Source organism: Epinephelus moara, chromosome 8 (genome assembly GCF_006386435.1).
Source record: "Epinephelus moara isolate mb chromosome 8, YSFRI_EMoa_1.0, whole genome shotgun sequence".
NCBI lineage: Eukaryota > Metazoa > Chordata > Actinopteri > Perciformes > Serranidae > Epinephelus > Epinephelus moara.
In genome coordinates, this window is record NC_065513.1 from 22,774,869 (window position 1) to 22,790,486 (window position 15,618).

General features: G+C 42.7%; 1 protein-coding gene across 2 annotated transcripts; it reads left to right on the top strand.

The window, feature by feature from the left end:
* The first annotated feature begins 608 nt into the window (after positions 1–608).
* Positions 609–14,955, top strand: rab35b (RAB35, member RAS oncogene family b). 2 transcript variants are annotated; one of them, XM_050051213.1, is made up of 6 exons: positions 613–936; positions 3,227–3,277; positions 3,370–3,493; positions 9,681–9,805; positions 9,986–10,110; positions 12,530–14,955. In XM_050051213.1, exons 1-6 carry the CDS (start codon positions 885–887, stop codon positions 12,656–12,658), a joined length of 606 nt encoding a protein of 201 aa, XP_049907170.1. In that variant the 5' UTR covers positions 613–884; the 3' UTR covers positions 12,659–14,955. The 2 variants fall into 2 exon arrangements, with proteins under 2 accessions (XP_049907171.1, XP_049907170.1); XM_050051214.1 differs by lacking the exon at positions 9,986–10,110 and having other exon boundaries at positions 609–936; positions 12,530–12,636.
* Positions 14,956–15,618: the final 663 nt, after the last annotated feature.

Consider the following 15,618-nt stretch of genomic DNA (forward strand, 5'->3'; position numbering starts at 1 on the left):
ACACCACCATCAGAGAGTCACACTCCGTTCCCACAATGTCACTGGCCTTGCGGATCAGTTTGTTGAGTCTTTTGGCGTCGGCCACCCTCAGCCTGCTGCCCCAGCACACAACAGCATAGAGGATAGCACTGGCCACCACAGACTCATAGAAACTCCTGAGCATAGTCCGGCAGATGTTGAAGGACCTCAGTCGCCTCAGAAAATAGAGACGGCTCTGGCCCTTCCTGTAGAGAGCGTTATATATGGTTATATATGGTCTGGAGCTTTAACAACACCATCATTACCGGGGGCGACCCCAATGGATATTTGAAATAAAAAGTTTTGCATTTATGTTACCTGGACATATTAACCATTCCCCAACCTTTAATCTGATTGGTGTTTATAAAGGGTTGGGTGGATTTACCATATTCTGTGGTTGTCAGTGTATTCAAGTATGATTTGTGTTGTCGACATAATTTTTTAAGAAATGTGAAGGATCATGCCATTTACTGCCCCTGATTACAGATGTTGTGAATCAATGGGACGGCACGAGTGTATTGCCCTTCTAGTAACATGAGTTAGATGTTCATCAATGGGACGGGACGGCTGTGCTGTAGCAGGAGCCTGCGCAGTGACGCCGGGTCAGAGTTGGGTGCAGCTCCACCAGAGAAGGAAGCGGAGTTTCCGGCTGTTTGCAGCGGAGGGAGAGGATTGCTGACGCCGCGAAACCCCGAGAAAAACGCCGCCGGCTCGGGGGGGCTAACAGTTTGTAGTGTCGGTAGTGGTCGCTTTTCTTTCATATCGGGGGATCTGGGGGCTGTAGGTATTTTTACGAGCCTTGGGGGTCGGACAGCAAACCTAGCAAAGAAGCGGCACAAGGCGGGGGTGAGCCACCAGCTACCGGCATGGCCAGGGACTACGATTACCTCTTCAAGCTGCTCATCATCGGTGACAGCGGTAAGCCGACACCGGGGATGCGGGACGGGAAGTGGGCCTTGTCTGTTTTTTTTCAAGAGGAGAAGACGAAACGCAGCTCTAGGCCCGCGTTGTACTCCCATGATGTGTTTACAACTTGTTATTTATTATTTTACTGCATTGAAACGATTGGCGAAATGTACACATCCGCCATATTTCTGTGGCGGTGACAGGGCGGAGGTTGTGTGTCCGGGCTGGGCATGTCAGGCGATGAGGCCGGATATCGCCTCCAGATCTTCAGGGTTTGTCTCTCGAAGGTTTTCTAGCCCTGCACTCATATCGGCTGAGATATTTCTTTAAGCTCTAAAACAAAACACACACTGTAACCCAAATAACTGCACCGGGTTCCCCATGCTCCTCTAATTTGGCCACTAGTTTGTATCCTCCAGTAGCTGTGTTAGCTAGTTTGAAGTTAGGCTAACATAACACTTGATTGCTTGGTTATGTAGCTAACTGTTTGCTAACGTTAGCTGGACTGAGAACTAGTACTCAGAGAAGTTGTGGTCTGTATACTTAAGCTAAAGGTAGACAACTATGTTTGCTGCACGGTGCTAAGTTAGGTTGATACTGAAATGCGGTTTGTTATTTAGCTAGCTAGCAGGATAGTGCTAGCTGCTTGATAGTGGAGGAATGCTGCACTGCAGTCTCTAGTTTGCACCCAGCCAGTCAAAGTAAAGTGAAGCGAGCCACAAAGTGGTTAGTGTCAGCTGTAGTATCACTCAATTAAAAGCATTTGTCTACCATCAACAGAGGTTTAGCTTCTTTATTATGTTAAACCCATGGCAAGCAATGTCACAGATAGACACATTAATGTAAATTTGTACCACTGATAAGGACTGCTCTTCTTTTATCTCCCCATTAAAGTGAAAACACGCCTTTTTAATGCAGCTCCACCCTAAGTATGAGTGTAGCCTTGGCCTGCAGCAGTTCTTTGTGGGCAATGGTCTTTGCATCCATTGACAACCCAGATCCTGGCACTACCCCATCAGCTGGCTGCCCACAGTAGAGGGCAAGACAGTACAGCAGTCCCTTCACTGCCACTCACACACAGAGGCCAGTGTCCCCTCAGCTGCAGCATGGAGTACAAGTGTTTGTACAGAGATTATTTAGGAAAGATGCTCTGACCTCTGCCCCTCCTCAGCTGCAGGCAGACTGATCTGCTGCTGAGAATCAGACATTCCACACACTGTATCCCCGAGCTGCCTTGAGGCTGGGTTTTATCACTTAGCTGGACAGTAGCACATGCACGTGATATATCTGCTCACGGAGTGTTTTGAGTTGTGTTACATAAAATGTAGTTCACAAGTTCCAGGCTGAAAATGTTGTAAATGTTAAGGCATGAATTGTGTCATGACTGATATCCTTAGGAATTAAGGGTTTTTCTTTTGGCCAGACAGCAGGGTGGAATATTAACGCTTCAAAAGTACAAAAAGATGATGATCACCCTTCTGCTTTGAAGCTTTGGTTATTGTTTGTTTGAACAAAACTCTGTAGCGTGGAGACCACAGGAACCTGAGAGCTTTTATGTTGGGACCAATCAAACATGAGATGACAATAGCACAATAGGTAGGCTAAGTAATGGGGCTGTGGGTTGAGTCCCACCCCAGACTGGGCAGCAGAGTCACTTCCTAACTCCTGTAACCTGACAGCTGATCTGTTAAAGATAGTACTGATCCCTCTCATCTATCTTCCTTTTTCATCCCACTCTCCCTCTCCCTCTGCTTTGTCCTCTCTTGTCATCTGCTGTGACTGTTGTTTCTCTCTAAAACCTCTTTATTATTATGCGTGATAATTTTAGGAACCCAGATAGATATATTTGTTCCATTTGTTGTTTTGCCTTTGTGGTTTTGACGCTGCTGCCGTTGCATTAATTAAGCTGCTGTAGGTACAAGAGTCATCAAAATGTTGGGTGTAGCTTTATTTACCTGAAATCCTTCACCTTCACCTTGTACGTTGTGCAACAGGTATAACTTTGTCTGTATATTTTGAAGTGCTAAATCTTTAGGTACACAAGGATTACAGTCACTGTACAAATTGACGTCTTGTTTGAGGTTTACAGTTGTCATGAGGCGGTAGCCATTGGTACTAGAATATAATATGAAAACCCAAAACTTGACTTTTAGTGGTGCAAAGAACTTCCTTAAAACTCAATGTGTTTGTCTTCAGACAGCTATAGTATTTACTTTGAAAGCTGCAAGTCAAATATTGTGAAGAGTATTTTGGAAACCTGTTGTACTCTAAACCTCACCCTGTGCTTGTGTTTCCTCCTCAGGAGTGGGGAAGAGCAGTCTCCTCCTGCGATTTGCAGACAACACGTTTTCAGGTGTGTGGCTTCACTACTGTAGCATCATTTCAAGACTTTCTTAATTTGTTGATGTAGGTCATTAACTTGATTTTTTTGTTTCGTGTTTGAAGGTAGCTATATCACCACGATCGGCGTGGACTTTAAGATCCGGACAGTGGAGATCAACGGGGAGAAGGTGAAGCTACAGATCTGGGATACAGCAGGGCAGGAGCGCTTCCGCACCATCACCTCCACGTAAGTAGATACACATACACGTGGGCTTTTCAGTTGACGCTCAATATTTTCATTTCAGCAGTTGAATCTGAAACCAAAAAGGCTCTTGTGGTGCTCAGATTAGGTTTTATGTGAGGAAGCAGTTTGTAGACAACTAGAATGAGTCTGTGCTGCACCATGAAACTGGGCGGAATTCCCCAAAGATCCTAATTACAGATGTGAGAGGGAGGCTCCTGGTCCCGTACAGTAGTGCTATATGACGGCATGGGCTGGGCGTCGTTCCCCTCTTTACCCTCCCAGTGTGTGTCACACTGCTGTCGGGTGTTCCTCGGGGTTCACACTGATTGAACTGACAGTTTTGGTCTGTACAGGTGCATTGTTGAACACGAGTTCTCATTTGTAGAAAATCACATATCCAACACAAGGTCTGTGAGCTAAATCTAAATCCAAAGTTGTTTTTTTAATATCGGTTCAGTTTTGGCCTCAGCTTAGTCACAGCACAAATCAAACAAATCAGCAGCTCACTTCTCTGGAAACACCTTCCCTGTCGGGCAAGCTTTCATTACACACAGCATCATTTGCCTTGTATACTGTGGCCCACAGCATTATGCTAATGAAATAAAATTGTATTACATCACATTCATATATGGTTTTAAAGGGTTAATGGAAGATGCAGCAGTAGTTAGCTCCCAGGTGACTGTTCTAGGTCTGTGGCTGAGAAAAGACAGGTAATGCAAAATGAGTATGATCTTCATATATTTAAAGTGTTAATCATATTTAAGGGAATGTTAACATGAGCATTAACTGGTATATTTTTACCATGTTGTCATGACCCCTACTACTCCTACTGACATTAAAATATGCATCGTGTTCCAAATTATTATGCACATGCCATTTGTTTGTCCAAAACAGTCAAGACAATTAAGGAAATTTATTTCCTCAACAATTATACTGTGGATGTTATGACAGGCAAACTACAGATGATGACTGCATCTTTTTAATGTTTTAAAAAAATGACACTAAATACATTGTTCCAAATTATTATGCACAACACAGAACCAATGCAAAACTGAAATCTGTTGAATTTGTTGCATAAACAGATCATTTTTCAAAGAACACATGCAGTTAAACTAAATGAAAACATTTACAGATCAAGTTACATATTAATGTGTGAACCCTTTCTGCCTGTATTTTATTTGAGGATGCCAGTATTGGCTCTCAGAGTTGCTTTTGAGGTGTACTGCTGTCCACCCTCAGAGATCTTCCCTATCAGGATTCTCCACAGGTTCTCAGTAGGGTTGAGGTCAGGGGGATGATGATGGCCACACCATGACTTTTGATTCCTTTATGCCCATAGCAAAGAGTCAATGGTGTTTTTTGCAACATTGGACTATGTGTTGTCCTGCATGAAAATAATTTTATTCTGGAAGGCATGATTGTTCCTTTCATACCATGGCATGGTCAGTTAGGAACTCCATATATTTAGCAGACACCCATTTGACACCCTCAGGCACCCTAAGGGGACAAGCTATCTCACTCCCCAGTATTCCAGCCCAAAAAATCCCTTCGCCACCTCCTTGCTGATGTTACAGTCGTTTTGGAACAGGGTGGCCATTCACCAAGCCTTGAACTCTATCCATCCAGTGTAGCACAGCATTCATCAGTAAATAAAACAAAATGAAGTCTTCATGTATTTCTGAGACCACTGGAAATGTTTGTCTTTGTGAGGATTGGTTAGGGATGGCCGGCATACAGCTTTACATATAGCTGCAAGCAACTGGAGGATCCTGCTTCAAGAGGTTCTTGGGGTTCCAGATACACCAGTAACTTCAAATACCTGTTTGTTGCTTAATAGTGGCTTTTTTCTTGTTCCTTTTACTACTACTAATTTGCGTGACAGAAACTTTCCTTATCAAGCCTTTATCTGAATCACGCACAAATCGTTCACAGATTGATGATTTCTCTTCAGTTTTCATCTTCAGAAAGATATTTCTTCCTCCCCATATTGCATGAGAAGTGTGACTTGCTTAATAATGTGGAACAGCCTCTTAAAGTAGGTTTCCCCTAAATTAAGGCACCAGGCAAACTAGTTAACAACCTGTCAAAGATTCATACCAGTTTTAAAAAAAGATAAGAGAAATAAAACAAGAAAAACTTGAATTAAAAAATAAAACTCCATGTTTTTTTTTTTTTGTCCTGAAAACCTACTGATACGTCACTTGCATAATAATTTGGACCCCAGTGTATAGTGGCCTAATGGTACATAAAAGTCACAGTTTGATGTGAGTCCAATACAGTGGAAATCGTAGCAATCTGGGAACCAGCGGGTGGGTTTTCCAGCTGTACTATTTCATTTGCGCTCACGACAGTGTGACCATCTTGCAGCTTGTTGTGCTAACCTCAGCATGTCTTGCTAACGGTGTACAGCTGAAAGTTTCCAGGCAGAACTTGCACTCTAGAACTATGGTTCCATATTATGTGCATAAATCTACATACTATGTATTCTGTGTGTACCGGACCCCATGATCCCCAGTCCGTGACCCCCTTACCACAATGATTCGGTGCAAACACACAAAGCGTTGCAGCCCTGTGATAGCAGTAATAATAATAGTGATTATAATGAATCGACAGCAACATCTCTTTACAGAAACAGTGTCCCTATTACTTTGGATAAACACTTTACATTGGGACTATTTCTTTGGCAGTAAGTAGATCCAGAGAAAACTGTTAACAGCAGGTCTGTGGATTATCCAGAGTAAGTGAGACATTGTTTATGGAAAGACAACCATTATTTAATTTGCCAGTGCTGCCAACAACACAAACAAAATTACGTTCCCCTCCACTGTATAAGTATGGAGGCAGAAATCAAAAGCCCCTTTTACACAGAGATCGCGCTATAGGGCAGTTACAAAGTCCCTTTTTTATGCTGCCTTTGCTTTTTTATACAGAACCAAACAACAGCAGCATCATAAAAGTGTGTGATTTTAAATAGCATGCTGGCGTCTCAGAAGCAAAAGAGACGTGATAGGTGTGATGTTTAACACAACAGCATATATAACGTCCCTGATATATAGTGGCCCTCTGCTTGGGGGGCAAGGAGCTTCCAGACCTTGTTGTCTCCCCAATTTGTTGACATTTTCGGTTCTTCTTTTTTGAGTTAGCTGCTAACTGCTTCTAGCTGCATTTTAAATCTCCTGGCAGTGGGTCATACACATAACAGGTCAAAATGTGACACCTTTCCCATCCATGGTCCCATCCTGCTGGCTGCCCCTTTTACACAGACGTCGATTCAGGGCTGTTACTACCTCCACTGCCAGCTTTAAGGCGAGACACCTCTGTCCCCCCATTCCACAATCATACCTTTTATAAAGAACGACAAGTCAGAATAACAGCATGACATTCCTGCCTTGAACCTGCAGTGTAAAACGGACTAAAATCTAAACTATGTGCATGACTTCTAACCACAAGGGATAGGTGAGAAGATTAAGAGGTGGTTTTTTTTTGTTGTTGTTGTTGTTGTTGTTGTCGTCATTTTGGGGAAAATGTTTGACACACCCAGATAAATCTGCATTGATTTTTTTTTTTTTTTAAACCACTTGGGGAGCAGCAAAATGTGTTTGCTGTTAGAAAGTTGTGTACAGTTCTATAGAGCTTTACTGCTTGTGAAACACTGATGACAGTAGTGTGAGTGAAACAAAACAGGAAGGTTGCAGACCATCAAAACAATAAGCTGAAAGACACTGTAAATCTCAGTAGAACTGAGAGGAACTGGGTGATACTATCTGTGGTATTGTCACAAAAAGTGAGCCCTTTCACCTTACACACAGTCACTTCATCAATTGGTAATTTGAAAATATAAATTTTTATCAGTCTCTCTGTACACTGCACCCCAGTGTCTAAACGGCAGCAGGATTGCTGCTGTTGCTGTAGGCTGTTGTCTCTTTACCTGAGTGTCCCTCACTGTGTCTGACAACCAGTTACTCATGTTTTCAGTGTCTCACACTGATGACAGCTAAAACATGTTTTTTCCCCCTGGCCTGCTAAAATACGGACTTGCCATTCAATTATGTGCAATATACGTGGACTGGCTTCACATGTCAGAATTTATAGCTACACTAAATAAGAGTTGTGCATACATGTGCAGTTGCTGAGGTGAGAGCGTCTGAGCAGCTCTGATAGAAACAGTTGTGACCTACAGCTCAGACTGCCGTCATCCTGCACACTCACCTCTTCCTGACATTGACAGAGGCCACAATTAATTATAAGATATTAAAGTGTCACTGCCCAAGCCATGTGAGGTTTGTCCTTATAAAGGCCAGGAGGACATGTTAGACAGCCGATATAACGTACTATCACTGCTGCAGCGAGGACAATCAGAGCACCAAAATCATCCAAAAAAGCTTGAAATCCACTGCAGTGCTGACGCTGTGGCCCCTGAGGAGTATGACCGTCCTAGATTGGAACTACGGCTGCCAGTCGTTCTGCAGGAATCCCTCCCCCGAGCAGGCGGCCTATTTAGGCTGATTGTTCACTGTGCTGAAGTAGAGTGGCGTGGTGCCTCATTAGGTTCTAAATGAATTTTGCCGTGGAGCTGGATCATGGGCAGAGACCTACTCTGTCCACTCAGGCAGGCTTCCCTGGAGTGGTAGCTGTATGCCAAACCCTGTAGCCATGTGCCTGTGGTGGTTAACCCACAGCTGCCATCAGCCTCAGGCCCAAATCAAGACCTGTAATATAAAATACAGCTTTCAAGTGTTAATTTCCTCTTTTTACTGCTAATGAGTTCATGTTTTTATTCCGATAAGATATCCATTATCATATTTAATTGCAAAGATGGTTCTAAAATTTGGGATGCTTCTCAACCTTGATACTGTATCAGGTTTCCGCCAAGTATTAAATATTTTTAGGACCCATTTTCCACAGTATCGATACATTGGTACCAGCTGTGCTTTCTGCCATCTTTTATTGTTAATATTTACTACAGTCATTCTGCCGTGCTCTGCTACTAACCAGGAAATTAAACTCTTCGTTGTCATGTTATACCTTTGTTATATTTGTCTTTTCATAAAACAACATGAATTTTATGCCCTTAATGTCAATGTTTTCCCTGTGGTATTGAAAATGGTTTTGAATATAGATATATTCAAGGTATTGTATTGAAGTTAGAAATTCCAGTGTCATGACAGCACTATTTCAAAATTACAATTAGCAAGACTAAACTGTTGAGATAGACAAGAAATGAGGTGAGAGAGAGATGGGCAGTGACATGCAGCAAATATTTCCTGTTGGAATCAAACCAGGCAGGGATGTTACGACAACATGGTTGCTCCTTAAACCACCAATCCACAAAGGTGCCCCTTGACTGATGATTTCTGAGGGAGAAGTCCAGTTTAATAACATTTTATTACCTTGTTTGCGCAGAGTTTTACTGCGAAAAATGTGACTGCAGGTCGGGCCCCACACGCCTGCTGTGTGTGTTTTGTAGTTAACGGTTCTCTATTCATGTCCGCTGAGCAGACACACACACATACAGACTTGTACACACGTAGCCATCCACCCCTGCTGTCTGGTGGCCCATTACTGCTGGACATTGGGGACATGCTCAGACAACACCGTATCCCCGCACACTGTCACGCCAGGCAGAAACACTGCCACACACGCACACATAGTAAGCCTGACAAAAGGTCTTTGTGTTTGTTTGGCGAGTGCAGCTACTCTGGGGATGCTCCCTTTCTGATGCCTGGTGCACTGTTTGATGCTTGGCTGCAGGTTTACAGTTCAACTGTCCATCACTTTCTGGCTTAGTTGTGTCAGTGTGGGACAGATGCTGGTCTCAGGTCTGTTGGCTTTTCTTCTGTACTCAAGCAGTCACACTCTGTTCAATGTATTTCCGTGTTCCTGTATTGTAGCAGTCATTTAAATAGACTGTGCAGTTACTTTAAGATGAACTTCTTAAACTTAGACGATACAAGTGGTTGTTATTGTCATTGGCTGAGGGCCAGATGTTCGCTATGAACCATTACCTTAAGATGTTTGAACTTCTGGTTACTTGCCAACTAGTTTTCACACACCTCTTAACGTGTTGTTCAGTTATCCTAGTGGACACAATCAATATCTGAATATTTTTTAATCAAATTCTAATTTCTGGGACTCACTGAGTTACCTAATGCCAAAGGCTGACTGTGTCTCTCTCCCTCTGTGTGCTCAGATACTACAGGGGAACGCACGGGGTCATAGTGGTATATGACGTCACGAGTGCAGAGTCCTTCGTCAACGTCAAACGATGGCTACATGAAATCAACCAGAACTGTGATGACGTGTGCCGAATATTAGGTGAGTCTGCACATTTCATTGTTCAGAAAAAGTCCAGGTGCTGTTGTCATTCTGGCACCCTTCACCTAAAAATAGACCTTGAATCTAGTGCACACCTTTTTTTATTTGCAGGCATTGAAGAATTGTTTTTGAGTCGAGACAGTCCTGTTACATCACCTTGGCAATATTTTCTATTTTCAGTGGGAAACAAAAACGACGACCCCAACTCCAAGGTGGTTGAGACGACTGACGCGCAGAAGTTTGCAGAGCAGATGGGAATCAACCTGTTTGAGACGAGTGCAAAAGAGAACATCAATGTTGAAGAGGTAAGTTGTTGTTAGTGTTGTCTCAGACTGTTTGCAGACTGACGTGTTTGTGTGAAGTAGTTTCTGGGACATGCCTGGTATGCAGAGCAGCTCAGCTGAAGGCATGAATTGAGCAACATGTCTGAATGCTCTGTAATATCTGCTGATCAGTACGGTGCCTCAGTGTGCTGAATGTGCAGTAGTGTAATTGTAAAGACATTACTTAAAGGAATAGTTTATGGGAAATACACTTTAGGGCTGCAACTTACTATTTTCATTATCAGTTACTCTGCTAATTATTATATTAATAATCTTGATGAATTTGGAAAAAAAAACCAATTTCTTACAAACAGAATTTCCTAAAGCCGAACTGGCCATGATCTATTGATGCAGAAGTTGTTGGCGGTAAGTTACCTGAGTCAGCTCATGTAACTAAGAAGGGATTGGTGATTTGGTTTAGGCAACAAAATTACTCGGTTAGGGTTTGGAAAAGATTGTGGTTGACCTGACTAAGAAGTGATGTGACAAAATATGTCAAAGTTTACTTTTAGTTTCACATGGGTTACAACCATCAGTCTCCTGGGTCAAAGTCCTGTACTTGTTGGGCCCATCTAGCTCCCCTCCCACCCACCCAAACACTGGGCTACACTGCTTGTGTAAACAGTGTGTGACGACGACAGTGTGCATGCTGTGTTCACACAGATAGCATTGCTGCAAAGCTGCCTGCTGCTTTAACTACTGTATTTCCACAATCAAAATCCGGTACTCCACCCATTTATGGAGTCGTGCGAGCCACAACATTGTCAACACAGTCATGATCGTATTTCACAATGAAAGGACTTGTGTTAACAAATGAAGGGATTAAGTAAACAAACACGTCGTCAGCGGGATTTTATTTTGAACTGAAAACCGGACATGTTGAGTTCAAAAGTTAAAAGTTGGGGGGGGGGGGGGGTTTACGTCTTTAACAGGTAAAGACATTGAAACTATAGTGAAAGACGATGTATCAATATCAATATGACTATCAAATAGGGCTGGGATCCGGTTCTTTTTTGGAACTGGGTCCAAAGTTCCGGTTCCGGAACCGGTTCCATCACATTTGGAGTAACGGTTCCTGCAAACGGTTCCTAGATTGTAAAAAAAAAACAAAAAAACGTCACATGCATTTCCATTAGAGTGCGGCACGGGCCGCATATTTCTGTCCGAATCCGACCGAGCCCGACATTATTTAATGACTAAAGCACTGAGTTTGTGTCACACAGTTGTTATGGTTACAGGCTATTTAACAGGCCGGGCGTGCGCGGTGGGTGCTCAGTGGAGAGGGAGACCTCCGTGTTTGAGACAGGAGCGGTTAATCAAGGCGGAGGCGGGTGGCGGGAGGTCCGAGGCTTCCAGCGAGGGGAGCGGTAGAAACAAACAGCCAATGTGTGTGTTGTGTTCAGGTGTTGTCACGTAAATAACAGTGCCCAAGCATGAATGCATATAGGTATTTTTTATTACATTGCTGTGGTTAATTTGAGGTAATAGTGTTACTGTAGAAATCAGAGAATCACTTTTTGTTGTTATATATTCTTAGGGAGATGATACAAGCTCTAAATCTGAAATACACACCACACACAAATGTGTATTTTCATCTAATTGTACTGTGCAACAGTTAGAATAAAGTTTTTGTATTTGTATGATTGCATTTGTGTTTATTATATACTTGTTTAAGTATAGCAAGGATAATGAATATAATGTAGGAATCGGTAAGGAATCGGACCGTTAAGAAGGAATCGGAATCGTTAAAATCCTAACTAGTCCCAACCCTACTATCAAAAGACCGTTTTCACTGCCTGTTATTGAAACCGTGCGTCAAGTGGAATAATTAGGCAATACTCCTACAACTGCACTGCTCATGCGGACAGTGCGGCTGCACTTATCTGTTAACACGGGCACTGAAATAAAAAACAAGAGGCTCCACGAAGCACACACACTGCTCACGCAGGCAATGTGGCCCAGGCGTAAGCAGACTTTTTCAACCTTATACTACATTCATTCATATGAAACAAATGAGATGTAATGTCTTCATCTGCAAACTTTAGGGCTGCTTTATATTTTGTTTACCTTTTAGACAGTCAGGCAAGCTGTTTTCTCCTTTTCCCAGGCTTTATGCTCAGCCAAGACAACTGACTGCCGGCTGTAGCTTTGTATTAAATGGACAGAGATGTCAAACTGTTCCTTTAATGCTATGAAACTGCTAGTGGGTTGATTTTGTTTGATGGGACATATGGAACAGATTTCAGCCATAGTTGGTTTTTGAACATTGAAACGGTTTCTTCCTACAGTGTAAAAAGTGATCTACATACATTTCATTAACTGCTGTATGTGCATGTGGCTGACTGGGCTGACTGATTGTTGTTCTCACTACACGCCCTTGCCGTTTGTTCTTCCCTTGCAGATGTTCAACTGCATCACAGAGCTAGTGCTAAGAGCCAAGAAGGAGGTGCTAGCCAAGCAGCAGCAGCAGCAACAGAACGACGTGGTCAAACTCACCCGGAACAGTAAACGAAAGAAAAAGTGCTGCTAGCAAACTCGAAAGCCATCTACTAAAGGCCAGCGGCGTCTTTCCTTCACACATGCATATACACAAGATGGGACTCAGAGCATCTAAATTAAAGAGCAGATAAAGATTTAATAAATATATGGTGAAAGATTAAAAAAAAAAAATGGAAAAAATGTCCCCTTTGGACAAACTAATCATGAAGACTTCAAAAAAAGTGTACAGATTTTATTAGACGTCAGATCAAGTTTTATTTGGAATTCAGCAGATGGGCACTATTGACCTGAGGTCCTCCTTTCTCAAAGGATCTGCGAGCCGACAACTGACCGCCAAAATGCTCCAATTGATATCCACATAACCCCCACGTTCAGTATCTCATCTCTCCTTCTCATTCCACTGCACACGGGACATTCAGAGTCGAGTGGGACTCTGCGCCTGAGGAGAAGGAGGGTTCGCTTTTTTCTGGATTTCTTTGTTTCTCTCTAGTTTTATTTTTGGGGGTGGGGGGGTGTTTGGTCGGTTGGGAGGTGGGGTTCTTTGAATTTTTTTTTTTGGAACGGGCGTCTGAGTTAGAGGAGAGGTCTCACCACCTCTCTGCAGTTTCAACATTTCAGACACCTGTGTTACCACAGCTCACGCCAAGACATCATGAACTGCTAGATTTTGTTTTATTTGACTTGTTGGGGGAAAAAAATCACACGGATGATGATGATGATGATGATGATGATGATGATGATTGGTAGACGACCTATAGCAACTAATCCGATGGACAGAACTGGTGACTTCTCATGTTTTTGTTTTTCTTTGTCTATATTTTGCCAAGCTTCCCACCCTCTCCCCTCTAACCTCCAATAGTGCTGAGCCAATGATAATTGATTTTATTTTTTGTCTTTTTTTTTTCTTCTTTTTTTTAAGTGCAGCAGAGCAGTTGAACCGCTCCTGGAGCTCTAGGATGTCGGGCTCTGAAAGCACCGTTCACTGCAGTCTTACTATGCTTTCAGAGTTTGCTTTTAAACCTTTTCCTCCATTTTTTTTTTTTAAACAGTGATACTGCCAATATTCTATTAAAAAAATATTAGGAGCTCAGTGGCACCTCTCATTTGGACTGTTGCCATAGTGGCCCCTGGTTGGCCATGAGGCAGGGTGAATCAGGGACCCTGTTGAGTCCTCAGGAAGCGCTCAGGGCTGCCCTCCCTCTCCTTATTTCCCTCTTTATTTCTGCAGCCACTGGCCTTCTTCCCCGCGACTCCCACATATCAGCACCTCTCACAACAACGGACTCCTGCATTCGGGCCGCCAAGGTGCACGAAGCGGCTCTCGCTCTGGAAACTGGCTTCTCGCAGTCGTTGCAGTGACCTTCAATCCATAGCAGACTGTGGTTTTTGCCCTTGTTTTTCAGCATGTAACACTTTGTTTGAAGGGGTGTGTAAAAGGTATCGCCTGACATGCATTTAGACTGTCAAGGATTTACTGTATTTTCTCAGCTTGCAGAATATTCTTAACAGTTGACTAATGTTAAAGTCTGATGTCGTGTTTTTCTTTGCTTTTCTCTGTCACAACTCCCCCCTCGCAACCTGTTCAATTGAAGTGTTACCCGACAGTGTTTTTGGCATCCACAATGAGAGTGTGGCAGACAGTGGGACTGTAAATGTAAGAACAAATGGGGATGAACTGCAGCACTGGATCCCAGTGCGTTTGGGCCTAAGCTCCTCTCCCTCTCTGCGTGCATCGCCAGGGTTTGTCAGAGGCCAAAGCATCGTGCGGTGTCTATCGCTGGCATCTTTGTATCTTTATTTTGAATTGGGAGAGTAATACACGGAGAGAGCTGTAGGCATTGGCTGAGCTTCTGTGGGAAACATTTAGTTCTCCTCTGGGCAGACTCAGGCAGCCGGTTTGGGATCCTGATACGCGTTGAGAGGTCACGGTGACCTCCAGGGCCTAGGAATGGTATCACATCTCACACCTTATGATTTCTTTTCATTATGTGTATGTATATATAAATATATATGTGTGTTTATATTCAGTATAGAACATACACACATAATTAGCACACCAAACGGTGCATGTGTCAAACGTGCCGCTGTGTGCTTTGGTTGAAACACACTCGTCAGCTGTGGTTTGCTGTACACTGGAGAAAAAGAGATGTACTATTCATTTTTCCCTACATGAATTTAATCAGTAATAAACGTTTTAAAGGAATAAATATTTGACACATAATGACCGATCTCATGTGTCAGTGATTTGAGGCTTGGTCTTAACTTCATTTTAAACCTGTGTCTTTTTATTTTTTTGCTTTATGTGAATAAAATGTATGGGAGGAAGTGTGCACTGGTCTTTGGAAGCCTCTTGCTGTGTGTCATTGGTGTTTCATACTGTAGAGAGTTAATCATGTTATATGAGAGGAATTCCAGTTTTCACCCTTGGCAGTTTTAAAAAGAAACTGAAAGTCACACTCTGCTCTCGTCTCTCATTGTCCCTCGCTATTACCAGTTATTAACTGTTTTTCACACATCATTTCATACCTGGTTTGTTGGCTGATGGAAAGGCAGGGCGTGAATTTTACGTTGTCAGTAGTGCAGGGTATCATTTGAAAATGTTTCATACTAATAATACTTAGCTGAAAAAATCTTAAGTAGGGACACACTTTTACAGGGCGTGTAGAGGGATACTAGAGTTAAACAGCTTCTCCACAGTAGACATTTTGACCTGTCAAACACAGGTGTGACTAATAACATTAACTGCTGCATTGCGCTACAGTACTTGGTGGTGCAGAGGCAGCAGATTGTCTGCAGCCAATGATTGATTTGGGAATAATAAAGAAACAAGAGTGAGAAGGTACATACAGGTCATGTTCCATGTAATGTTAATCCAGTACTTGTGATATTAGTGGCCTGGTAGTAAATGTACTTTGCTCCTTTGGTACAGTATATTTTGGATATTTTTCTTTTGTTTGCATTTCCATCTTTAGATGTAAAGATAAAATGTTT